Genomic DNA, 26995 nt, shown 5'->3' on the forward strand with positions numbered 1-26995 from the left:
GTAAGGCTGGTGACTTTGCACAGCCCTGCCTCACTGAAATCAAAGTCAGTTGCAAGTCATGGCATCACCTCCCTGATGTCATGGTCTCTTCAGGAGCGAAGGACAAACACAACCACAACATTTGATGCAGTGTCTAAACTGGATACCCTGTAGGCATCTTAAACGCTTTATGTCCAAAACAGAATTCATCATCTTTTCTCCAACACTCTTCTGAGCTTCCCCGTTACTCTCAGTCGCCCAGATTGGCATTGCTGATGCCATCTTTGACCTTTTGCTCTCACCCCACATAGGCGCTCAGTTGTTCAGTCTTGTCATTTCTCCCTCCACGTCTCTTCTATACACCCCCTTCTCCACTCACACAACCCCTGCCCTGGTACAGATATTCATCACTTTTTGTCTGTTCTGTGAAGCAGCCATCTCAACTGTCCCCCTGCCTCAAATCTCCCTTCATTGCAGTCGTTCTTCCCCTCGGCTGCCAGAATGATTTTCCTGAAGTGCAGGTCTGACCATGTAATCCTCATCCCCTGCTCGGTAAACTCCAGTGGCTCCCTAATAACTCTTGTATAAAGTTGTTTGTTTGACTTTTACATCTTGGATCTTTCCTACCTTTCCATTACTCTCACCGCAAAGTCTAAGGTCCAGCCATGCTGACTTGCTTGATATTTCTCATCCACAATGCTCCCTTGTTTCTGATACTTTTCACGGGTACTCCCCAGTTCCTAGAATACTCTCCCTCAGCTCCACTTCTAGGGATCTCCAAGGCCAGCTATCCCCTATCCCTGCAGCATCTGGCCTGGCACACAGCACTTAATAAATGCTTGTTGGTGGGTCAATTAATTGTGACTCCAAGTTCATAGCCCTTTACACCCTACCCAGCTGCCTATCCAGTACTCCAAGTTAGAATGTACCAAAACGCTCCTCTGTACTAGAACATTCACTACACCATTGTTCAGAAGTTAAAAGAAAAAATGAGCACAATCTTCAAATTTTTGACCCTCTAATTTTCTCTCTTAAACTTGCATTGAGTAGAAAGATGAACAGAAAAAATAAGAACAATAAATAAAATTGGGAGTCTTGGCCTGATAAGTCCTTTACTATGTTTCTGAAACTGGTGCATCCTAGAATAATTCAACATTCTGCCGACACTTATTAAATGCAGAATGTGCAAGGTATTTTGCTAGATGCTGTGTATCCAAAGATAAGAATGAAGACAGTCCTTGCCCTCAAGGGGTTTTTTAATTCTGCTCTAATTTGAAAATGTGAAAATGTTGTTTATTCAGGGACGCTGCTGATGGTCGACAGTGAAGAAGAATACTTCCCAGAGGAAATCAGCAAGCTGAGGAGGGATGTGGACAATGGCCTTTCCCTTATAGTGTTCAGTGACTGGTACAACACATCGGTGATGAGAAAAGTCAAGTTTTATGATGAAAATACAAGGTACTGCTGGGAGGTGGCACTTGGAATCTATAGATAGAGATAGCTATCCGTGTCTCTGTATCTCTGTCTATCTCCATGTGTTCGTTTTAACTTTGGAGCCATCTATTAACAGTCACAGGGAAGCAGTTGTTCATGCTGTTGGTAGCCTATTGGAGCTGTAAGGGAAATATTTAGGGACTCTCCTTTAGTAAGGGAAGTTAAAAGCGTGTGCCTCCCTTTCTGTAGTCTTTGACATTACATGTCAAGTTAGTTTCTGTGAAGTAAGTCTTTAAAAACAATACTCAGAGCTGTTTTATCATCATTTCTAATTGATCATTTGGTGACTCCTGACACTTCCTGTTCTGTCTCCACTAGTTAATGACCCTTAAAACTTTAAATGTGCCTGAGGAGCTGCTTTTACAGAGTCCCTGTAGCACACTCATTTGTAATTACATACTTTATATGATAGAAATGAACACCTCTCCATTTACCTACTTTTTGATCCTGGATTTTTACATTCTGTATTTTTATAATGGGTCCAGCAACATGACTTGCTATATCTCTCTAGTAAGTTTCCATTTTCCTTTCTAGACTAAGTAGACGTAGAGAAATAAAAATGTCCAATGAAAGTTTTAGTTTTATGTACTCAACATTCATTTATATCTGTATTAAAGGTTTATGTGATAGCAACTAATTTTGGTTGAATTCTTATATATTGGTTGATTTTGTAATGTTTTGAATTTGGAACAGAAGAAAATTATTTGTCATAAAATGATGAAATGCAGGCAATAGTGTTTTGAGTTCTGTGTGTAACAATAGATTGTGCCTTCTTCCCTTTACAGACAGTGGTGGATGCCAGATACTGGAGGAGCTAATATCCCAGCTTTAAATGAACTTCTCTCTGTCTGGGGCATGGGATTTAGTGACGGCCTGTATGAGGGGGATTTTACCTTGGCCAACCATGACAGTAAGGCTTTTGTTTTGTTTTGTTTTAGAACTGGGCATGTTATGTCATGAAGAGTGAGAACTGAAGAAATGTATCTGATATCAGTGATCTGATGATTTTCACATAGAAATATGATGCCTAAATACAGTAGAGTCTATGGAGGGGCCGCTGAAAAATTTCAAAGTAAATGTTATATAGGATATACTGGTTATGAGTGTGTCTGTATCAACAAACAGCTCTCTTTTGCCTTCCCTTAAATTTTTGCTATGAAATGGCAAGATATTTGGAGATCCTCTTAAATAACTTGGAATACACTAGAGTCACAAACTTCTTTTCATGTTAGTTGCTCTCAGAATTATAAATCTTAAATTTCTTATATTTACAAAAATTTTTAGTATTCAGGACTTTAAAAAGTACCTCCAGAATATTTTTCTTTATCCTTTTTATTGGTTTCCCCTTAGCCTGTTGTGGAAGGAACATCTCTGGGTCTTAGTTTCTTCATCTGCAAATTGAATTAAGTTAAATTAGATGACCTCTAAGGTTCCTTCCATCTCTGAATCCTAAATTCCATGGTTTCATCAGTGTGGGCACCTCTGCATTCAAAAATCATAACCCTCCCATATCTAAGCAGTTTCATAAATTGCTGTGACTAAAAATATACATCACTTTGTGGCCAGTAGCCTTTTTATTTATTTTATTATTTTATTTATTCATTCATTTATTTACTTTTATTCAAAAATGTTTATTTTTTAAGTTAATTCGAGCAGTTCTTTTGATAGGTCTTTGCCAGGCCCATTCTTAAAGCCTTTCTCGCTTGGCAGGCCCACCAGAACTTGCTGCCTTCTGGCATGGCCTTCAAGAACCCACAGTGAGGCATCACAGTTGGAAAAGCTCATGCTCTCCTAGGCTTCTTTTTCTTTTTTTAATTAAAACTTAAATATATAGTAAGAAAAGAAACACATATTATGAACTTAAATATGAAATAAGAAAAAGATGTCATGTGCACAACAGAACGTAAGAGAGGATTCAAAAAATATAGCAATAAATTTCCATTTCAAGAAAGCCTGTATATTAAATAGTATGCATTGTGTTGAGAACTGTATCCTAGACTTCTTTAAGAGAGATGTAGCACCCCAAATGAGGGAGGTAATACTCTGTCCTCAGGCCCCATCTGCTGTGTGGTGTTCAGTTACAAACCCCCACTATTGAGAAAAAACCTTCAACAAAGCCGAGACCTGTTTAGAAGAGGGGTGCCTGAGAGAGAGGCTGGGAGAGCAGGTCTTGGGAGGATTTCTTTGTTAAGCCTGTAGAAGAGGAGACTTAGGGGGACATGGTTGCTGCCTCCAAGTACTTGAAAGGCTGTCTTACAGAAGAGGAATTAGCTCTCTTCCTTTTGGCCCCAGAGACTAGAAATAGGAGCAATAAATAGGTAGAACCCGAAGGGGGACAATTTAGGCTTGGTATCATCGTAAGAGCCACCTCAGAGTGGGAAGAATGGTCTGCCCTAGGCTCGAGTCCATCCCCCTCAAGAAGAGGTGGTATGAGCAGGTGCAGGGGAGGTGGGGTAAGATTTTCTTTCTGAGGTATGGATTAGACAGTTTGGCCTTTGACATCAGGTCAATTCATTAAGCATTTATTAAGTGCCCACTGTGTGTCAGGCACTGGGCTAAGTGCTAGGGACACAAAGAAAGGCAAAAGCAGCCCCTGCCCTCAAGGAGCTGACAGTCTTGTGGGGATCACCACGTAAACAACTAAGTGCAAACAAGGTAGAGAGAGGTAGAGTCAGAAGGACGGCATTAGCTTCTTAAAGAAAGTGGGGTTTTAGTTCTCATCCCTCAGTACGTCTTCACCTGGTGATCTCATCGGCTCCTGTGGATTTCATTATCATCTGTGTGCTATTGATTCTCAGGTCTGCCTTTCCTTTTCCCGCCTCCCTGCCAACCTCAGATCTTGCATCTCCAACTGCCTTTCAGACGTCTTGAACCGGATGTCCAATAAACATCTTAAACTCAGCATATCCAAAATGGAATTCATCTTTCCCCTAGACCTTCACCCCTTCCCGATTTCCCTGTTACTGCTGAGTGTCATCCTTATATCATCATGGTCCATCAAATCTCCCTTGCCCCCATCCAATCCATTGCCAAGGCCGGTTTGTTGATTTCACCTTTGCAGTACTTTTCAAATAAACTACCTTCTTTTCGCTGAGACTGCCACCACACCTCACCCTTGGAGTACTGCAGTAGCTGCTGGTGGATTAGCTTGCGTCCGGTCTCTCCCCACCCCAGTCCATCCGCCGTTCAGCCAGCAAAGTGACTTTCTGAAAGCATCAGTCTCTGATCATGTCGCCCACCTCCTCAGTGAACTCCAGTGTCTCCCTGTCACGTCTAGGATCAAATACAAGATCCTCCGCGGTGCAGAGCTCTCTGTAACCTGGCCCCCTCCCGCCTCGCTCCATCCAGTGACACTGGCCTCCTAACCGTTCCATGAGCAAGACACTCCATCCCTAGGTGGCTGCAGGCATTTACCTGGCCGTCCTGTTCTCCCTGCTCATCTCCACCTGCTGGCTTCCCTGGCTTCCTTAAGGTCCAGCTGAAATGCCATCTTCTGCAGAGAGACTCTCAACTCTTCTTAATTCTCATGCCTTCTCTCTTTTAGTTATTTCTTATTTATTCTGTATTCTGCATATAGCTCCTTTGTACATATTTGTTTATCATTTCCTACGTTAGATTGCGAGCTCCTTGAGGGCAGGGACTGTCTTTTGCTTCTTTTTGTATCCCCAGCTCTTAGTATTGTGCTTAATAAATGTTTATTGACTCTGACTGACCTGAAGGAAGCCACAGGCAGGAAGGCCATGAGATGGAGGTAGGGAGGAAGAAGCCAGAGAAAATTCTTGAAGTTCAGAGTATCTTATCCAAGGAATAGCAAAAAAGGCCGGAGTCACTGCATCGTATAGTACCTGGAGAGAAATAAGGTATAAAAGTACTGGAAGGGTAGGAAGGAGCCAGTTATAAAGGGCTTTATAAGCCAGATAGGATTTTTGTATTAGATGCTGGAGGTAACTGGAGTTTATTGAAGGTAATGTTAGGGGAAAGTGGGAGGGAAAGAGTGACATGGTCAGATCTGGGCTTTGAGAAGATCACTTGGATTGCTGAGTGGAGTGTGGATCAGAGTGGGGAAAGCTTTGGGGCAGAGAGACTCTTCCAAAGACTGTGGCCAGGTTCCAGACGTGAGGTGATGAGGACTTACTCCGGATCGGGTGGCAGTATGAGAGGTGTTTTATTTATTGGGGTGGGGGTGTTTAATGACTTTTTTTCTTTTTAATTTTTAATTTATTAATTTATTTTTAGTTTTCATCATTCACTTCCACAAGATCTTGAGTTCTAGATTTTCTCCCCATCTCTGTCCTCCCTCCATCCCGAGACGGCATGCATTCTGAAAATATCCCTTTCCCCAATCTGCCCTCCCTTCTCTCACCCCCTCTTCTCTTATCCCCTTCCCCTTCTATTTTCATTACCTGTATATCTTATTTCCCAGTTGCAAGTAAAAATTTTTTAACATTTGTTTTTAAAACTTTGAGTTCCAATTTCTCTCCCTTACTCCCTCGATACCCACCCAAATTGAGAAGGCCAGCAATTCCATATAGGTTATGCATGTGTAGTCTTGTAAAACACTTCCATAATAGTCATGTTGTAAAAAACTAACTATATTTCCCTCCATGCTATCCTGTCCTCGATTTATTCTGTTCTCTCCTTTGACCCTGTCCCTCCTCACAAGTGTTTGCTTCTGATTACCCCCTCCCCCAATCTGCCCTCCCTTCTTTCATTCCCCCCTCTCTTATTCCCTTCCCCCCTATTTTCCTGTAGGGTAAGATAGCTTTCCATACCCAATTGAGTGTGCGTGTTATTCCCTCCTTAAACCAAATCCGATGAGAATGAGAGGTATTTTAAAGGTAGAATTGACTGGATATGGGACAGTGAGAGAGGTAGGAGTAGAGACTGACACCTAGTCTTTAAGCCTGGGTGAGTGGGTCTGTGATGATTCCCACAACAAGAATAGGGACACTAGGAAGAGAGGGAGGGGTTTGGGGGAAGGATGATGAATTCAGTTTTGGCCAAGTTGAGTTTCAGATATCTGTGAGCTGTCCAGTAGGCAGTATAAGAGATGCGAGACTGAAGCTTAGGAGAGAGATGAAACTAGACACATAGATCTGAGAGTCATCTGCAGAGAGATGGCCACTGAATCCATGAAAGCTGATAAAGATCACCAAGTGAAATAGTATATAGAGAGAAGAGGACCCAGGATAGAACTCTGGTGGACATCCGTGGTTACTGGGGAGGACCTGGATGAAGATGTAGCAAAGGAGATTGAGAAGTCCTACCTTCTAGCTCTTAGGTTTTGTGACTCTGTAAAAGTAATTCACAATTCTGACTCATAAAATATATCAATAGATAATTTTGGGGGAGTTTGCGTGTACATTCTGAGAGTTAAATGAGGTAATTGCTATAACTTTGTTTACATTTTTTAAAGATTTGAAAAAAGTGGAAAAAACAACAGCATAAAATAACATACTTTTAAATATGCAAAGGTTTTACTTTTTTTTTTTACGTTTTGTGTTGGTTATAGAAATGAGGACATCTATCATATTGACTTTGGTTTCCTGTCATTTTTGGTTCTTCTAATTGGATTAATTGGTAAAAAAAAATATTCATTTATGGTGTTCTCTTTCAAAAACCTTAAACGATTGTTTTTCAGTGTATTATGCATCAGGGTGCAGTATTGCTAAGTTCCCAGAAGATGGCATCGTGATCACACAGACCTTCAAAGACCAAGGTAGAGAATGCTGTTCCTTGAATTTTTTTATACATGCATTTATTTGTTCTTTCATCTGTTCACCAAGTATTTTTTTGTTTGTTTTTTGTTTTTCTTGGTGTGGTAATTGGGGTTAAGTCACTTGCCCAGAGTCACACACCTAGTAATGGTCAAGTGTCTGAGGCTGGATTTGAACCCTGGTCCTCCTGACTCCAGGGCAGGTGCTCTATCCACTGCGCCATCTAGCCGCTCCCATTCACCAAGTCTGTTTAAGCTCCTACAATGAGCTACATGCAGTTAGGAGCTCACAGTGGGCATACGTGCTGAGAATAAGCTGACACATCCAAAGTATTGATTGCTGCAGATGTGAAATCGTTCTCAGGCTGCAGAATCTGTGCAACTGAACTCTTAGGGGAGATGAAGTAAGGGAGGAAGCGTGGTTCAGTAGAAAAAGGTTTGGGATGGCGGTTTGGACCCGAGTGTGAATCCTCCTTCTGTAGCTTTTACCTGTGTGACCGTGGACACATTTCATAATTTCTCTGGGCCTCAGTTTCTTCACGTGTCAAATGAGGGGCTTTGACTAGATGACCTATCATGGTGTCTTTAAAGCTCCAAATCTATGACCTTGTGATGGGGAATAGTTTATTCAGCTGCTTTGGTGAGGATCAGACTGTCTGTGATAGAATGGCAAAGTGTTTATTAAGTGTTTATTGTGTGCCTACGACATTGCTTAGCATTAGTGATACAAGTAAAACAGGATCACCTCTGCTACTCCAGGGGCTCCTATTCTAATGAAAGGAGACCACAGAAGTAGGAGGGTCCAGCTCCCAGCTGAGTAGATGAAAAGGCCCGGGCACCTTAGGGCTTAGAGGCAGGACAGATGGTCAGTGCAGAGGCCCTTCGCTGACCACCCTGCTGCAGACCCTCGTCACCCCATGCCTGGACTACTGTAATAGCCTGCTGGTGGGTCTGCCTGCCTCAAGTCTCTCCCCACCCCAGTCTGTCCTCCATTCAGCCACTAAAGTGATTTTCCTAAACCACAGGTCAGTGGTCATGTCACCCCTCTGCTCAGTACCTCCACTGGCCCCCTGTTGCCTCCAGGATCAAATACAGAATGCTCTGGCTGGCATTCAGAGTCCTTCGTAACCTGTCCCCTCCTACCTTTCCAGTCTCCTAACCCCTCACTCCCCAATACACATTCTTCAATCCAGTGATGCTGGTCTCCTGGCTGTTGAATAAGACAGTCCGTCTCTCAGTTCCAGGCATTTTCTCTTGCCGTCCCCCATGCCTGGAATGTTCTCCCTTCTCACTCTGATTACTGACCTGCTGGGCTTTCTTTAAGTCCCAGCTAAACTCCTGCCTCCTACAGGAAGCCTTCCCCAGCCCTTAGTTCTAGTGCCTTCCCTCTGTTAACTGTCTTCTACTTACTCTGTATGTAGTTTGCTCTGTTCGTAGTTTTTTATCCCCAGTGGTTAGCACAGCGTCTGGCACATAGTAGGCCTTGATCGATATTTATTGAATGACTGACTGATCACCAGCCTTTGGGTGCTGAATGGGATCTAGGTCTTTGAACTGAGCTAAGTCAGAAATGGAATCCCAATGTTTAAACCAGGACAAACAGGAGCACCGTGTACCAGTTCCATTTTCCTAATTTTGTCGCTTTTTACTGTATTTCGTTTTACTCTTGTTCCTTTCAAGTACAGTATAAACTATTCTAATTTTTTTGCGTTTTTCTGAGCTCATACGTGAGGGGGACTAAAATGTTGCATTTTCACATACAGGTGTTTACTTAAATCGCTAGTATTGATTGCTGTTAACGATTGTCACTTTTCAAGACACAAAAACTTAGCTTCTGCCTCCTTCAGAAAAAAATCAGCAAGCCTCTATTAAGTGCTTGCTGTGTTCTAGGTACAGTTGAGGCCACAAACACAAGAATGAAATGATCTGCGTTCACATGGTTTACGTTCTGTTGGAGGAGATGACATCCGCAAGCAAGGTTACGTACGGAGTAAGATTTTGGGAAGCAGGAGTTGTAGCTTGCGTAGAGTTCTGAAGGAAAGAAGGGATTCTGAGAAGGGCAGGTGAAGTAAGAGTACATACCAGCCATGAGGAGAAGCCAGTTCCGAGGCACGCAGATGGGGCTGGGGCATCCCATGTGATCCAGCGTGGCGGACTCCTCCAGTGAGTGGCAGGCAGGGATGTATAAGGAGATTGGAAAGGTTGGAAGAGGAGCGCTACTGATGAGGAAGACCTTTACCTGCCAGAGGATTCCGGTTTGATCCTGCTGGTAATAAGGTGCTGACGAGAACGACGTTGGCAACTATGTGGAAGATGAGGAGGCCATGTAAAAGGCTCTCGCTGTGGCCTGAATGAGGGTGGGGCTTGTGAGGGGGCAGAAGGGGGAAATGAGAGAGATGTGGTGACATGGGAACGATATGATTGGGCAGCTGAGGGGAGGCCATCTCTGAGGCGGGCAGGCACTCTGCACTAACTAGCCCTATCTGAGCTGAGTGACCACCGGTAGAGGTTTTTAAACATGTAGAAAACAGAGGATTAGTCGTTGTGGGCTGGGGCCTCTTACTAGCCCCGTGATCTGGGGGCTATGTCCCTTCCTTTCTGAGCATTAGTTTCCCTGTTGGTACAGTGTGAACACTTGCTCCTGTTAGATTCCCAGGAGATGGATAGCATACATGAGACTGGCGGCTCCAGGGGGCCGGGGCCGGGTCCCCCCTGAATCTCACCTTTTCCTCCGCCCTGGGCATAGCAGGCAGTCAGTAAGCGAACTGAACCAAAGAGACTTCCCTGTGAGGCGCCGTCCAGATTGATGGTGGGTGGTGGTATGTTTTACATCAGTTTGTAACTTTAAATCATCTAAACTGTTACCAATAAATAAGCCCATCAGCAGCCACAAAGTGACACTGTGTGGCAGCCCTCGTCATGCCCAGAGGGCGGAGCAACCAACAGGAAGGTGAGTCCTGGGATGAGGAACCAAATCTCCACCATCAACCTAAGGGAAAATAGGTTGCAGTTGAAATTATTGACTATCCCGTTCCCCAGTTGATACATGGTCAAAGGAGATGAACAGACAGTTCTCATATGAAGAAATTAAAGCCATCTATAGTCATATGAAAAAATGCTCTAAATCATTATTGATTAGAGAAATGCAAATCAAAACAACTCTGAGGTACCATATCACACCTATCAGACTGGCCAAGCTGGCAAAACAGGAAAATGAGAAATGTTGGAGAAGATGAGGAAGAATTGGAACACTAAGATATTGTTAGTGGAGTTGTGAAATGATCCAGCCATTTTGGAGAACAATTTGGAACTGTTCCCAACGGGCTATAAAAATGTGCACACCCTTTGACCCAGCAATAGCACTTCTAGGGCTACATCCCAGAGAGATCATACAAATGGGAAAAGGACCCACGTGTACAAAAATATTCACAGTGGTGGCAAAGAATTGGAAACTGAGGGGATACCCATCCACTGGGGAATGGCTGAACAAGTTGTGGTATATGAAGATAATGGAATACTATTGTGCTGTAAGAAATGATAAGCAAGCAGACTTCAGAAAAACCTGGAAAGACTTGTATGGTCTGATGCTGAGTGAAGTGAGCAGAACCAAGAGAACATTGTACACAATAACAGCCACATTGTGTGATGACTGATATTGATAAACTTAACCCTTCTCAGTAATACAAGGATCTCCAGAGGCCTCATGATGGAAGATGCTGTGCACATCCAAAGAAAGAACTATGGAAGTTGAATCGCTATCATTTATTTTTTTTCTCTTCTGTTGAGTTTTGTTTCCTCTTTCTGATGATTCCTCCTATTGTTTTTAATTTTTACTTACAACATCCCTAATGTGAAAATATAGGAATGTAAATGTAGAACCTATACCAGATTGTGCACTGTCTTGGGGAAGGTGGTGGGGAGGAAGGGGGAGAAAAATTTTAAGCTCAAAAGCATATGGAAGTGATTGTTGTTAAATCAAAATAAATTAATAAAAATTAAACACACACACACACACACACACACATACCATATCAGAATAATTTAATTCTGGTGTGGTACCCTGAAGGAAAAAAAAGAAATTATTGGCTATCAAAGGCATTCACTTTCTTGCTCAAACTTAATTGCTCACTTCTGCTAGGAGATCAGATTTCTCTGTGACATTCCCAGTATGAATACACTCTCAAAGGACAAGTGGGAGTTACAAAAGAACGCATTTCTTTACAAAAATTCTTGAATGTATAGTGTCCTTGCTTGTTTTTTAGGTTTTTCTGAGTGACTGTTTCTCCTTTGTTGCCTCAGGTCTGGAGGTTTTAAAGCAGGAGACAGCGGTTGTTGAAAATGTCCCTGTTTTGGGACTGTATCAGATCCCTGCAGAAGGCGGAGGTCGCATAGTTCTCTATGGAGACTCTAACTGCTTGGATGACAGTCATCGACAGAAAGGTGAGAGCTGTTTTGTGGTCCCTGAGAAGACAGTGGGGTTTAGTGGCTTCAGTGACATACGTGGATGGCCAGATCTTAAGTTCGGGCGGCCAGATTCCAAACAAGTGGGACCTGTACCCCCAGAGATAGCCTTGGGTACCTTCCCCGGCTCCTTACAGGCCACCACATTACCTCAGACGGCCACGAGGAGGAATGGAGCTTTGGTCACAGATGCCCACTCCCCTAGCCCTGCTCTTCCAGGACGCCCAGAGAGGCTGTCATTGGGAGGTATGTGAGTCTGGGTGCAAACTGGTCTCCTCTGTCTCTCTGTGGGCATGTTCTCTTCTGTCCTCACTGTATCCTGGGGGATACCGTGGCCCCTTGTGCTCTGCATCCCTGGCATTTTGTGGAGTGGGCAGAGCAGTGGGCGAGCAGCTCTCTGGAAGTGGATGCACCTGGTACACTGATTGACTTTGAGGCAGATAATGAACTTCTCTGAGTCTTAGTGTCCTCCTTTGTGAAAAGGGATGGCCATATTTGCCCTGCTGACCACTGCGCAGTGTTGTTGTGAAAAAATAACTCTTTGGGACAGGGTCAAAAGAAAGAATGGAATAAATGGGAGTGCAGGATAGGATGAAGGGAAATAGAGTTTTTCACAATGTGTCTACTGTGGAAGTGTTTTGCATAACTGTACATGTATAACCTGTATTGAGTTGCTTGCCTTTTCAGTGAGGTTGGGTGAGGGAGGGAGGAAGGGAGAAGATTTGAAACCTGAAGTTTTAAAAACATGTGTTTAAAAAAATGTTTTCACATGCTACTGGGAAATAAGAAATACAGGAAATGGAGTAAAAAAAAAGAAAAAATCACTTTTACACTACTATATAAATATTAAAATCCAGTCTTTTGACTCACTCTTGTTTGCTGGAAAAGAGAAATTTATAATGTGCTCACTTTTGCCCCTGTCCAAAAAGAGTTTTATGGGTGCAGGAGCCACGTATCAAGGTATAAATTCTGAACATTAAACTAGAAAACATTCAGAGAAAAAACTTCATTTTTATTTTGTATTATGAAGCATAAATAAAAGTTGGGTCTCACCCTGGTATGCCAGCTATCTTAACATGCTTAAATTTCTGACGTGAATAGGAATCCCTAGAAAGAGACCAGGCTGTTTTAAAAATCAGAAGTGGGAGTTAAAGTGACACTTGGATTAAAAAATTAATTTCTTATTTCTGCAGAGTTTTTCTTCAGAAGTTAAGATGCCCTGAAAGTCTTTTTAAAAATTTTCAGATGCCTGAGAAGCTTGTACTTAACAGAAATTTCCAACGTCAGCTTTTACAAGCTCATTTTGGGCCCTTTTGAATCCTTTGAGCACATGATCCCAGTGCTCTTTAAGAAGAGAAAGGACATGGTGGTTTATTTCCTTGTGACCTTGAGGTCAAAGCCATTCTGGCATTAACAGTACTTGAGAATGGGTGAACATAGTAATTGTGGGCATAATGACAGTATAGCTTCTTCGCTTTCCTGATAGGGGAATTAAACTTCTTTCTAATGAAAACAAGGAAGAGTTTTTAAAGGTCTTCTTCTATCGTGGAACTGTAGACTAGCTGGCACTAAATAGGAAGAGACCTCAGAGGTCCTCTCTAGCTGTAGAGAGTCAGCAGTTTTTCAAAACATTTTCCATTGCAAAGCCTGTAGTTAGAAATTTAAAAAATCAAAACCGAATGGAAAAGGAAGGCGGATGGATGTTTAAGCAGTCACAGCACAAAGGCAGGCTAGTAGTAGCTGGGGACAGACTTCCGAGAGGCTAATAGAGTTTCTTCTCACGTGAACTGACTAGGGTTTTACTTGTCATAGTCTCTGTTTCCAAATTGGTAGTATAGTCATAATAAGCATTTTCTAAATAAAAAAAATTAATATTCACCTGAGAAGGGTCTAGAGGGTGAAGTTTGCTTTGGAATGGCACCCAAAAACTAATCTTCAGATGGTTGTTTACTTCTATGCATCAGTGGCCCACAAGTGATTTTTCACTAAAATGCACATTCAGCACTTGTGTTTATGTCTATGTGGGTATCATTGACTCTGTATATTTTGGTAACTCGATCGTTTGTGTTTGAATTGTTTTTGTTTGTCCACACTTAACCTACCTTTCACCTTTTCTGTGGTTTAGTAATTTCCAGTCAGAAGAACAGAGATTACGTCCAGCCATATCACTCAGCTTCTCTGCCCCAATCCCATATTAGTTCTAATATTTTTGACAGCCTTCGTACCTTTTTTTTTTTTTGCCTAATCACTTTCTTAACAGCTTTCATAATTATCACTGTTAATTAACCCACAGATTGCTTTTGGCTTCTGGATTCTCTCCTTCAGTTTACTTCTTATGGCGTGATACCTCCAAGTCTCAGCCATTCTGAAAATAGGCATCGCCCTCCAAACGGAGCAGGCTCTGCTCTTCCAGAAAGAATGGAAGGTAAATGTGTTGATGTAGCTTCTTGAAGGAAGCTATTTGGATTAGATTTAACCTGGGGATTCTGTAGTAGACATTGTGACCAGGGTATCAGGTTGAACTGCTAGTTGGTTCCCTTGCTTGCATAGTATTCAGCAGTTCTAGTTTGTAAGTGCCTAAAAATTTGAACACACTATTTGTTTCAAAGGTATTTCATGAATTTTTTTCATTTACAATTTTTATTACTAGGCCAATTAAACAAAATAACTCAGTATGGAGAAATCACCTGGACTACACAGCCTCAAAAAACAGCATCCTATCATGATAGGTATCTCCACCATAGTCCTAGGCTTTGAATGTTGGCTCACATAAGGGGCACACATGCAGCAATGCTATAGAAAGAGCACTCATGACGTGGTGGTTTGTGGCCTCATTCATCTCTACCCATGAAAAGTCAACCTTTTTTCATGAAGAACTGCCCATATCCTTGAAGGTTTCCCAGAAGGCTTCCTAAGTGTGACAGTATCTGCTATATCAATATGGAGATTTTAGAAACTAGAAAAAGAATGGTTTTTGCTCTTCCATTTTAATAGCAATAATATGTGTGTGTGTGTGTGTGTGTGTGTGTATACAATTACCACAGGAAACCATCTGCATCGTTACTCAAAGGTACTTGAGGCCCATTTAGGAGATCCGAAACCCCGCCCTCTTCCTGCCTGCCCCCACCTGTCTTGGGCCAAACCACAGCCTCTAAATGAAACTGCCCCCAGGTAAGGGTTTCTTCTATCCTTCCACCTTTGACTTTCTGGAGTGGGTTTCAGATGTTTAAAACTCTTCCTGTTTGTTTGGGTAGAGTGGGCTTTTCTTCCACATTCTGGGAGGCACAGACAAAAGCAAACTAGCTCCTTAAGGAGCATCCATTCCCCTTGGACCACGTACACAATAAGTACATAGAAAGTGTGTACCAAATACTACAAAATCGCTTCTATGCAGTAGGGAGGAGGTAAGGAAGGGCCTCTTGTTGGAAGAGGCCCACTTAAAGGGAGCATTGACAGAAACCAGGGATTGTAAGAGGTGAGATGAAGGAGTGAATGCCAGCCCTGAGGCAGAGGGGAGAAGCAGGCAGCTTGGGCAGAGGCACAGACATGCAAGAGATGGGACAGAAGATGGGTCTAGTCGGCTGGAATGGGCTGGAGGGAGAGGGGGTTTGGTACTAATGTGAAACCAGAAAGATGGTTGGAGACCGATTGTGAAGGGCTCTGTGTGTCAGACCAGAGGAATTTATTTTATTCTACAGGTAATACGGAGCCATTGAAACTTCTTGAGCGGGAGAGGCATTTGGCAAAGTTTAAGAATATCAGTTTGGCAGCTATGGGGAGGATTTTAGACATTCCCATTGAATCATTCAGTCTTAGTTTCTGACATGGAATTCATTTAAGTCAGTTTTCTGATACTGACCCTCCAAAATAAATCTTTTAGCAGGAAAAGGTTCAGAGGGGACACGCTTGTGCAGGGCACTTTTGTTGTTCAAGTATTGAATTTAATGCTCAGCAGAGAAAGTGAACAAACAGTACAGGGCAGAAGTTGAGGTTTTCATATAAAAGTTCATTTTTTTGGGTGCTTATTGAAGTATTCTTGTTTGTTGATATTAAAATTCATAATGAAAAAGAAAATTTTTAAAAATCACAAGATAAGTTTGTAGCCTGCATTAAGGTTTTTTTTTTTGCATAATTAGAGTTTTGTTTAATACATGTTTTAAAACTTGTGATTCAGTTAGTGTCCCTTGAAGAAGAGATGGCAAACTCATGCTGGATGCTGCCTGCTTCTATTTTTAAGTCATCTTCCCCATTTGGTACATTGAAGTTTAAGAAGACACACAGCACTTTCTTAAACCCAATGAGTGGTGACGTCCATAGTATGTTAGGACCATAGGCTTTGTGGCTGGACGATGTTGGAGACCATCTAGTCTGACCTCATTTATAGCCGTGGAAGCTGCATCTTAACACTCAGTGACTTGGCTTTGGGCAGTGGGTTGGAGAGCAGAGCCCACAGTGGCTCCTTGTGGGTTCAAGGTGGGCCCTGCCTCTGACCCCAGACCCAGAGCTCTTCTCACAGGCTGACCCACACTGCTCTGACTCACTTCCTCACTTTGGATGCCACGTTCTGAATGTTTGACTGAAGAGGGGATACATGTCAAAATTGCCAAATATTAATTGAAATTGGAACAATGTTATCTTGCAGATTTAAAGAAAAGCCTAGAAAAACCAATCGAATTTGAAATGTGGCATATGCATGCTTAAAATCCAAAATCAGGTCTTCAAGATGCAAGTAGATACAAGTAAAGAGAGCCATGTTAAAGCAGAGCTTGGAGAGAAATGCTGGTCAGGCCTGGCCGTAGCTGGGAGGAGGGTGGAGGGTCCTGCATGTGTCCAGGGCTTGAGAGAGGCCTGGCCACAAGTGAAGAAAAGCTTGCCTTTGTGCTTCAAATGACTGTACCTGGGCTTAGACCATGACTACCCCATGTCATCTGGAACCCTCCGTCAGGCACTGAGAAATGCTGCCCTGCCTGGTAACAGCCCAAGAGTGTCATTGGACTGCACATTGTTCCAGTATACCTACTGATCTGTGTACAAACGTGCACGTGTGCACACACACACACACACACACACACACACACACACACACACACCCTTGCACGCTTTGGGAAGTCAAGGTTGGAGTGCTCCTGTTTCTCCTGGCCCCAGGCACAAGACATTTCAAGTAAGCAGTACAGAGAGAGGTGCATTCTGGCTCTCCCTAAGACCTCATCTCACGGGCCCTTCTTTTCTCTGTCTTTCCCACTTCCTTTCCAGCCACCTGCCCCACCCTCACAACTTCTGTCTCTTCTTCCTCTATTCTTAGCCCACCCTCCTTTGAAGGGCCACATCCTACCTGGCTGCCTTGGCCATTTCAACCTAATAGGGACTCCTGGTGACTTAGAAGGTGAACACAGGTAAATGGGGTGTCCCTGAGGCTCTTTCCTTGAGCCCTGAGACCTTGGGTGGGGGCCTTGTGATGCCAGAGCAATCCGGGCTGCTGAGGGGGGACTCAAGGAAGCAGCTTTGGAAGAGATGTCTAGGAGAGACCAGGGTGCTCGTGAGAAGCACGACGAGGCAGCGGGGAAGTCGGTCTCTGTCCTTCCCGTGCGCACCCCAGACGTGCGTCCCTCTCCCTCCTTTCTGCACACGCCCCTGAGGCTGAACTTGTTGTTGGATGACGTCTGCCTTGAATGTCAAATAAACCGGCTCAGGGAGGGGTCACCCAGGGAAGGAGGGGGCTCTGTGCTTTGGCTCTCCCTTCCTCGGCCCAGGGGTTGCTTTCATCCCACAACTTTTCATAGCCTCCTTTCTTTTGCTGTACTGTGGGATCCCTGAGGAAGTTATCGACCTCAGAGGGTCCTTATACTGCCCACTAGAAGTGCAGAAGTGTTACCAACCCATCATCCGTACAGGCCTCAGCAGACCATTGTCCCCATTCAGTAAGCCACACTTGGCTCCTCAGCGATTTCATTGTCATTAGTTAAGGTACTTTCAATAGCAAATATTTGTTAAAATGGAAAGATCTGTCATCGTGTTACCCTCACAATCCTCTGTTCTCTTGCCAAAGTTTTCATAACTTGGTGCTTTTCACTTCCAGTTCAGTATCCCACCCTGTCACATTTTCTCATTTTCCTCAACCAAGCTGTCTTCTCCTGTAATACCCCCCCATCTCATTCACTTAAAACCTATAACAAGGGGCAGCTACGTGGCATGGTGGATAGAGCCCCAGCCCTGGAGTCAGGAAGACCTGAGTTCAAATCTGGCCTCAGACCAAACACTTGATACTTATTAGCTGTGTGACCCTGGGCAAGTCACTTAACCCAGATTGCCTTGCACCAAAACAAAAAACGTACACCAGCAAGGCTCTGTGGTGTAGTGGAGATGGCTCTGGCCTTGGGGTCTGAATTCAAGGCCCTGCTTTACAACACTTCCTTGGGTAATTGTTTTCCTTTCTAAGACTTTTCTGCTGTGAAATGCAGGGACCTAAGGTCCTTTCCAGCTCTGAATCCTATGCTGTCATGGCCTCCCCACATTGCCATCATTGTAGCATTCAAACAAATCAAATGTCCAACACGATCAAGCTAAAACTGGGCCAGCATTTGAAGTTGGACCACTCAAATCTAGTGATCCGTTTTGGGTGAGTTGCAGAAAATCCATGCGGTATCGCTAGGTTTAAGTCAGATGTCACTCATATGATCACAGATCACAGATTCAGAGCTGGAGGGGCCTCGGGGGCCAGCAAGTTCAGCCCCTGAATTTTACAGATGAGGAGGCACCAAGAGGATGAGTGACTTGCTCAGGGTCACACGGCTAATAAGCATCTGAGGTGGGATTCGAACCTGGATCTTTCTGACTGTTCCACGTGCCGCACAGAGAATAATAATTTGGCAAATGCCCACTCATGTCGCCAAGGATGATAATTGCTGCATTTTCATTTGAAGTCCTCAGACTGTCAAGGGCACACAGAAAGTAAGGCTAGAGCAAGGATTTGAACTCAGATCACCAATAGTTCCTTCCAGCTACACTTGAGTTTGACATTACATTGTAATTACTGTGGACATCCATTCTCAGGCCATGTGGCCCAGCCCAGAAATACCCTGCGTTTCTTTTAGAGCTCATTTAGATAGGAGAACCAGAAAAACCACATTTCTTATATGTTGCCAGTCCTTTATTAACAACAAAAGTAAATAGCTGTATTTCTGTGTAGGGTTTTACACATAGTATTTCTTATTGGAACCTTACAAGAGCCTTTTGAGGTAGGTAGAGCATATCCCCATTTGACATAGGATTATTAGAGTAGTTGACAGGGTAGAGCGGCAGATGGGGTGAACATCGAGTTTAGCAAAGCATGCAGCAAAGTCTCTTCATGCTTTTCTTGTGGAAAAGGTGCTGAGGTTGGAGCTAGATAACATACAGTTAGGTGAATTCAGAGCTAGCCGACTGGCCAGACCCAAAGAGTAGTTTTTAGTGACTCAATGTGAGCCTGGAAGGTCTCTGGTGGAGAAACTTAGAGCCTGTGTTTGACCTGATGTCAGAAGACATTTTATCAGTAATGGAGTGAAGGCAGAGGAGGCGTTTATCCCATTCGAACATCACATTGATACCCAGCACAGCATGTTGGAAGGCAAAGGATCCAAAAAGGGCTCAACCAGGGTAGGATGTTGTGCAGAGTCTAACAAGAGTAAATTCAAAAACCCACTGGTTAAATGAAGGCGAAGGGAAATATGGCTTTACAGTTGTTCTTACAGAAAAGTTCTGGAAATTTTAGTGGTCGGCAAGTTCAGAAGGAGGTAGCATGTCAGCTAGCAGAGCTGATGCTGCCTGCATTAAGAGAAGCCTCGTCTCCAAGTTTAGAGGGGGGATCGTCTTGTGATCCTCTGCTCTGGTCACACAGCTGGGAAGCGGTAGAGTGGGCCGTCTGACTGTTTGTGATGTCACTGTTCTTTAATTGTCCTCAGTGAAGTCAGTTATGCTCTGCGTTATTCACAATAATCAAATGCTTCATTTTATATTTCCTCATCAAGCATTTTGTGCAACTGCATTTTAAAACCATCACAGGTTAATGTCAGCTACATATCTACCACCTCTCTGGTTGTGTGGGGTTCATTGTCAACTAGTCAGGTTATTAGGAGAATCTGTATTAATAACGGAATTCGTCATAGATAATTCCTTTGCCTACAAATGATATTACTAAATAAATGAATTCCAGAATATAAGCTAATCAGAATTTCATGCATTCCAATTTGCATCCAGTTACATGGATTACCCCATATCCCATAACCAATCCCAAATTTAATAAAATTATACCTTTAAAATTAAAACTTATTATAGCTAAAATAGCCATCAGAAAATCCTTTATCTGATATTACTCTGTGCCAGGCCATGTGCTAAGCAGAACTTAGTTCCCTAAAATAGCAAGGGCTTCCAGTGCTTGGTGGTGTCGGAGCCCTCCCCTCTGCAGAGCCCGGCTGCCCAGGGAGTTACTCAGCCTGGCCTTACATTTCTCTGCGTAGATGGATGTGCAGGTTTGCCCAGTTTTAGGTTGTACTTTGTTTTAATTGGCTGAGCCCTATCATTTTTATTTAGAGCCAGACTTAAGAGTGACAAGTCAGCCAAATTCAGGCTGTAAGTCAGTAACTCGCACACACCCGGGGAACAGAAGGGAATTGCCTGGCCCGTTTCTCTTTGGTTATAGGATCTGCAGCTTTTTTGATTGTCTTCTTTCCTCTTGCCTCAGTACCCTGCCCCATACTCTGCTACTGCCTTGCCCATTGGGGCCGGAATCTCTGAACAGTGATCCTTCCCTTTCCTCATTTACAAGAGGAGGAGTTGGACTGGGATCATTTCTCCAAGACAAGTTCTACAATGACATGAGCCCTGTTTATAGATGCTTAGCGTGGTCACATAACTTGCTAGGTGCACAGCTAGTCAGGAGCCCCGCTGCTGCTGAGAGAGGCCAGCTCCTTGTCTGGTGCATTGGATTGGAAGCTTTCAGCAGTTTTTCAATCATACATCCAGGCTTTTCTAAGCCTCTATTGTGCGCAAAGACAAACATGAAAGAGCCCCTGTCCTCAAGAAGCTTACCTTCTGTGTGCATAGATAATTAGCTACAAAGTTTATACACAGTAATTTGGCATCAGGATAGGCTTCCCATGGGAGATAGCACTGAGCTTTGAAGAAAGCTAGAAATGATGTGAGGTGGGGGTGTGTATCTTATTCCAGAGGAAGGAGGGAGCCTCAGGAGGGCAGTGGCATGACCAGACCTGGGTGCTGTAGCAGGATCAGTTTGGCAGCTGTGTGAACAGTAGAGTGGAGGCCAGAGACCAAAAGAGGATCTAGTTAGAACAGCCCAAACAAGAAGCAACAAGTTAGGGTCGTGGTGGGGGGAGGAGGAAGGAGGGAATGGATGCGGTGTGTCTGGTGAACCAGCCCACGTGGAGTGTTAACATTAGCATGGTATAATGCATAAAAAGAAGGTGCTGGGAACCTAGAATTCTGAGTTCTTGTCCCATTCTGACACCGCCTAGCCATGGAACTTTAGGCACACTGTTTCCCCTTCTTGGAGCATCAGTTTCCTCATCTGTAAAGTGGGGGTCACTTTTTTTGCTGCCCTCTTCATTGTATTGTGAGGAAAGTGCTCTGTAGATGTGGGTGTCACGTTTATGTACATATAGGAGGCTAGCCGGATCATTTTTGTTCACAACCACTTTGAAGTATTTGCTAACATTCCCTGGGCCAACTAAGAGCTTATTGTTTTTTTACACTATTTTCCTCAGTAATCTCTGGAAACATCAAAAGTTACTGTCGATTGACCTAGACAAAATGGCTTTACCCAGCTTTCGAACCAATCGGCCCCAAGTAAGACCTTTGTCTCCTGGAGAAAGCGGGGCCTGGGACATTCCAGGAGGTAAGTGAGTTATTGTTGCCTGGAGCCAAATGACAGCATTGGGAACAGTTACAGCAAGCCATGACAAACAAGAACATTTTCTGTCCCTCTTGAGAAGCTCTTGATTCAGTTCCGGCTTTATTTTGAAAGTTCCCGCTTACTTACCTGTATGCAGACTCTGCTGTTGGCAGGTCGAGTGTCGCCCCCTGCCTCAGTTTTCCTCAAGTGGAGGTTCAAGATCAGTGACAAACTTACTGTTTTATAGTAAAGTTCTACGTGCCTGGAGCCCTAAGTCCTAGGAGGAGCTCTGGAAGGACCGGAGGCAACAGGTCTGGAGTATAGGTTTGCAGCCATAAGGGGAAGACTCCGTTTCCTACTCCTTGGAACCATTCACGGGCCTTCCCTGGGGCTTTCAAGGGACTTCCATCATGGTTGGGTGTGTGTTTGTGTGTGCATGTGCGCTGCAGAGCAGTGTGGGATGGACAGCCTTTAACTGCTCCAGGAGGCTTAAAAATCTCTGGAGAGTTATGTAAAACTCCTGAGTAGAGGTCTCAGATCTTTGAGATTGGCCTAAGCCAGCAACCAGTTCCTCACAGCCCTCAAGGGTCTCCTCCTAGCGTGAGGACACAAGCTTTTAGAAAATCAGTCTTGTCCTTTGGAGAGCCAGAAGGACACCTCCTGACACTTGTGACTCCTCCAGTGATGAAACTGCAGCTTTGAAGAAGCCAGAATTTCTTTGATTCATTCTCTGTTGCTGTCATAGATGTTCAAAGGGTAATTCAGCTTTAAAATGCACCTTTGCTCAGTTAGTGTATGCTTTTTTCATCTCTGCTGAACTTGAGCCTGTCATAGAAACGAAATGTCCCAATGCCTAGGCTTTATTGACCTGTTAATTTAACCTTTGTTCTTTAGGAATAATGCCTGGTCGTTATAATCAGGATGTAGGACAGACGATTCCGGTGTTTGCCTTCCTGGGCGCCATGGTGGTTCTGGCTTTCTTTGTGGTGCAAATCAACAAAGCTAAAAGCAGGCCCAAGAGAAGGAAACCGAGAGTCAAGCGCCCTCAGCTCATGCAGCAGGTCCATCCACCAAAGACCCCTTCAGTGTGATGTCCAAGCAGCTAACCCCTGTTGCCAAAGAGGGCCCTCTTGAATGGCCTCAGGGGACAACAGATGGTTACGGCTGGTGGACATTTCTCATTTAGGGGTGGCTCCTGTCTAAAAGTGTTCTTGTTTTTTCATTAAATGTTGCCCGTTCCAAATGTCCTGGCCCCCACGTGTAGGGGAACTCACCTCTTATGAAATATCATCTCGTTGCCCATGGCCCCGGCGGAAGGGACTCCTCCGGCTGGCCATGCACAGAGGCTCCATGGAACAGCAGCTGGATACACCCCGCCAAAGACTTGAAGACTTTCAGAAGGCTGTCGGGCTGCTTTCAACTGGAGAGGAGAAAGAGACTTTTGAAACAGACAAAAAAAAAATCCTGACCAAATGGAAATGTTTGTTAAAGGCTATTTTCTATATTTATTGTTGGAAAAAGTCACTTTAGGAACTTAACGGTGTTTGGAGACAAAACTATTTGTTGGCCATGGAATGCAGTTTTTAATATTACATCAAGAGGAGTGTCAAGCTCCACCCGTCTTTAGGATGCAAAGGGACAGACTGAGACTGGAAGGAAACTAGCACAAATCTGTGAGACATAGACCTTCACTTTATTTTTATAAGTACCAACTGCCACGATTTTTTGTAATTTTGGGTCTTGATTTCACCATTGTTGGTGAAGGAAATTTTCAATAAATATGTATTATCTATAAGAAGCTGAAAACATTGCCTCGCAGCCTCTTTTTCCACCCCCATCGTCTGTTTTACAGACAAGTAGCTGAGCAGGTTCTGAAGCAGCCTGCCTAACTCTTGATCCCCAGTGAATCTTCCCCCTCAGCTTTTCACCAAATGAGTAATTAATTTGTTTTTTCTTACCCCAGCTGACCGCTCATCTGCCACCCCATCTGAGGAGAAGACAAGGCAGTGGGAAAGGAGGGACCCAGGCTAACGGCCGTGTGGGATTCTAGATGGGGATGGGGATGGGTCACATGGACTAGAAAGCTTGCAAAGTTGGTGGGAGGAGTAGAGCAGCTGGGGCCCCAAACAGGGACAGTCAGGTGGCTTGTCACACAGCATCTACCCCCACTTAGCCACTGCTGTCGTTTCAAGAGTCTTAGAACTGACTTCTCTGTGTCTCTGTGGAGCTTTTCTTCTGCTCCTTCCCCCATTCAGAGCTGCAGGTGACCCCAGATGGACCTTGGACACCTGTTTGTCTATGCGTGTACACACTGTGTTTATATGCAGGGATGTTAAGCAGGTTGTTAGGGCAGGCTTCATTATCCCCGTGGGCCACCGATGTCCCACCTTGTGTTTGAAGAATTCCCTGCATCTGACATCCCACTGCTGGAGAGCTGCTGTGATCTCCTGAGGGGTAGGGGAATGAAGACATGAAAGAGCTTTTTAAAACTTAAAAAGGTATAAGTCCTAAAGAACGCTGGGCCAGGTGTGTCAAGAGACCTAGGCCCTAATCCTGACTCTGCCACTAACTAGTGGGTTGTCAATTGACCTTGGATAATTCATTTCCCTTCTCTCTGCCTCAGTTTCCCCATAAAATGACAGGGACTGGACTGGATACTCTTAAGGTTCCTTCCAGCTCTAAGATTCTCTGATCCTATGACTTTCTGTTTAACTGGGAGGACATGTTCCTTCATGACTTTTGGAATGGCTCTCCTGGGACTCTTCGTCACAAATTGTAGGGTTTATACTTGACCGTGTTGTTCACTTTGCCCATGAAATGGGAAGATCATAGCTCTCATTGGTCATTTTGACTTAGAATGGCCGGATGTGTTCAATCTTGATGGCCCAGACAGGAGTGATGGCTTGAGATAAGTTAGCCTCTGAGTGAGGAGAGGGCAAGACATAGGCTGGGCTTGGGCAATCACTGACTCAGGAAGGTCAGGTACTCTGGGCCTTTCTGGAACATGATGAGACTGAGTAGTAGGATGAAGACAGGTTAACATGGCAAAACTTTGGCAAGCCAGTGAGTGCAGTTCTAAGGTTTAACCTTTCCTCACAACAAACTGGTAGAGTAGTTAGGGCAAGTATTGGTACCCCCATTTTACAGATGAAGAAACAGGCTCGTAGAGGTCCCAGATTAAGCTGCTGATTAATGTCAGAGTTAGGATTTGAACCTTGGCTCCAGAACTCATTGCCAACCTAGACAAGGCCTACCTGCCCAGACTGGCTTTAGAAAAGGTCTCTCACCTTTGACCTGACACTCATTCTCATTGTCAGTGTGCAGAGATGGACTGGGGGGGTCCAGGGGAGGCAAAGAAGGTCAAGGTTGATTTGGATCTTCACCCAAGATGCTGTCTTTAAGATTCAGGCAGGAACCCTGACTGTTGAGACCCAGACAGTGTTTCATTGTGGTCAGCAAAAATGGCGACTACTGCCTAGTCTTTCACGAGTCACATCTTTGTCCGCGTTTCCTCTTACATTCCTGTGCTCATCATATAAAACAAATGTTTGATCTTCCTTTATACACATGACTGTCCATCATGTGTCTGTGTGGGGTGGAAAACAGATGAGTGGTTCTATAGAAACCTAATCACACCGTAATAAACACTCTAATAGTAGCAGACATTGATGTGATGGAAAGAACCCTGTAGTGGGAATCAGGAGACATAGGTTTGAGTCCCAGCCCTGGCACTAACTAGCTGTGTGACCCTGGACAAGTCCCTTCCCATCTCTGAGCCTTAAGTTCCTTTTCTGTAAAATGAGAATGTTGGGCCAAATCTCAGGCAAGCATTTTTTGGTTATCTCTATTATCTTTAAGTCCCTGTTCTTAACCATTTCTTATTCTTTAATATGAGGGTAATTACTTACATTACTGAACACAAGATACTAACAGGCAGATGCAAATAGTCAAATGATTCATTTTCTATCAAAAGGTAAACTTACTTTCCTTTTCATACCCAGATGACTCAGGAGGAAACAGTCCCAGAGAAACGTTTAAGTGTCTTGGTTTGCAAATGTTTGAGTTGTAATTGATAATCGCCTTCAAGGGAGGTCGGTCGTGATCACTTGTAGGTGGTTTTGGTCCATCATTGACATGTCTCACAATGAAATGTAAAATTTTGCTCTGATAGACCTGTTATCCATGTCTCAGCTTAGCCTTGATCCATTTATTTTCTGAGAACCCTGTGGGAGCCCAGGGCGTTAAATGCTGCTGTTAAACTGATCCAGACGTGGGGGCAGCTAGGTGGCGCAGTGGATAGAGCACCAGCCCTGAAGTCAGGAGGACCTGAATTCAAATCCGGCCTCAGACCAAACACTTGACACTTCCTAGCTGTGTGACCCTGGGAAAGTCACTTACCCCCAGTTGCCTAAAAATTTTAAAAAAAATTAAAAAAAAAAAACTGAGCCAGACCTGACTTGGAGTCTGGACTTTGTCACTTATTAACCGTGTGGTCTTGGGGCAAATCATTTCTGTTCTCCAAGCCTCTTTCTCCATCTGTCAAATCACATTACTCACTCCCTACCTCCCAGGTGAACCCTAGATTTAGAGCCAGAAACGACCTTAGAAATCATTTAATCTCATCTCTTCCTTTGACCAATGAGGACATGGAAGAATAAAGGGTTTAAAGGAGTTGACCAAGGTCATGCAAGTAGTACTAAGTAGCAGAGTGAGGATTTCATAAGTCTCTTGCTGGCCCAAACTCAAGCCTGTAGGCTTTGCCCCAAGATACTGATCTCTTCATTAATGGCAAAGGTAAACAGTAGGGACCTGGCCCAGATCTTTCCAGATGATAAAGGTTTCAAAATAAAATAAATAAATCAAATGGCAAGATAAATTCTAAAATAAGTAAAGTCCTGTACAAATGGGAGACTTTAATATTGTCTATTCCATGGCCTTGTTATGGCTGTGTTCTAATTATATGCAGATCTATTTGCTGAAACCTATCTGCAGCATCACCTCTCTGTACACCTGGGATAGATGGGAGGAAAGCTGCACCTGAAACAGCATCTTAAGAACCTTTTGAGGCCCTTTCCCCCCCTTTATTTGAGAATAGCAATTGCTAACTTTTTTTCTCTCTCTGGACTCTAAGCTTAGTACTACTGGTGTTTCCAGGGGAGAGCCTGATACTTTGGACAAAGGAGAAGAAACCATGTATTCCAGTCTCACCTGCCAGCCTCTAGCTTCTGCTCTATACAGACAAGGCTGCTTTTTCCCAGAATCTGGTCTGTGAGAACTGTTAAGCTTTTAAGCCATCTAGCAGAATGAATTACAACTTCCTATAGACTCAGACTGACACAGTAAATAAAGGTGGATATTACCTTTTTTTGCCTAAAATTTCATATGCTTCCTACAGAACTTGGCTCCAGAATTTTGGGTCCCAGGCAGTTTGTTGGAAGCAGGGGGAAAATGCCTTTAAAAAC

General features: G+C 43.8%; 1 protein-coding gene across 1 annotated transcript in view; it reads left to right on the top strand.

Moving 5' to 3' along the window:
• Nucleotides 1-23339, top strand: part of MBTPS1 (membrane bound transcription factor peptidase, site 1) — a 70563-nt gene extending 47224 nt beyond the window's left edge. Inside the window, exons 16-23 of the mRNA XM_020989269.1 lie at nucleotides 1281-1437; nucleotides 2259-2383; nucleotides 7115-7192; nucleotides 11489-11629; nucleotides 13944-14075; nucleotides 14695-14821; nucleotides 21406-21536; nucleotides 22428-23339. Coding sequence (XP_020844928.1) covers nucleotides 1281-1437; nucleotides 2259-2383; nucleotides 7115-7192; nucleotides 11489-11629; nucleotides 13944-14075; nucleotides 14695-14821; nucleotides 21406-21536; nucleotides 22428-22624 — 1088 coding nt within the window. The 3' untranslated portion in view covers nucleotides 22625-23339. The remainder of the gene's footprint in view (nucleotides 1-1280; nucleotides 1438-2258; nucleotides 2384-7114; nucleotides 7193-11488; nucleotides 11630-13943; nucleotides 14076-14694; nucleotides 14822-21405; nucleotides 21537-22427) is intronic.
• The last annotated feature ends 3656 nt before the right edge of the window (nucleotides 23340-26995 follow it).

Source organism: Phascolarctos cinereus, unplaced genomic scaffold, assembly GCF_003287225.1.
Source record: "Phascolarctos cinereus isolate Bilbo 61053 unplaced genomic scaffold, phaCin_HiC Scaffold_2;HRSCAF=192, whole genome shotgun sequence".
In the NCBI taxonomy this organism is placed as follows: domain Eukaryota; kingdom Metazoa; phylum Chordata; class Mammalia; order Diprotodontia; family Phascolarctidae; genus Phascolarctos; species Phascolarctos cinereus.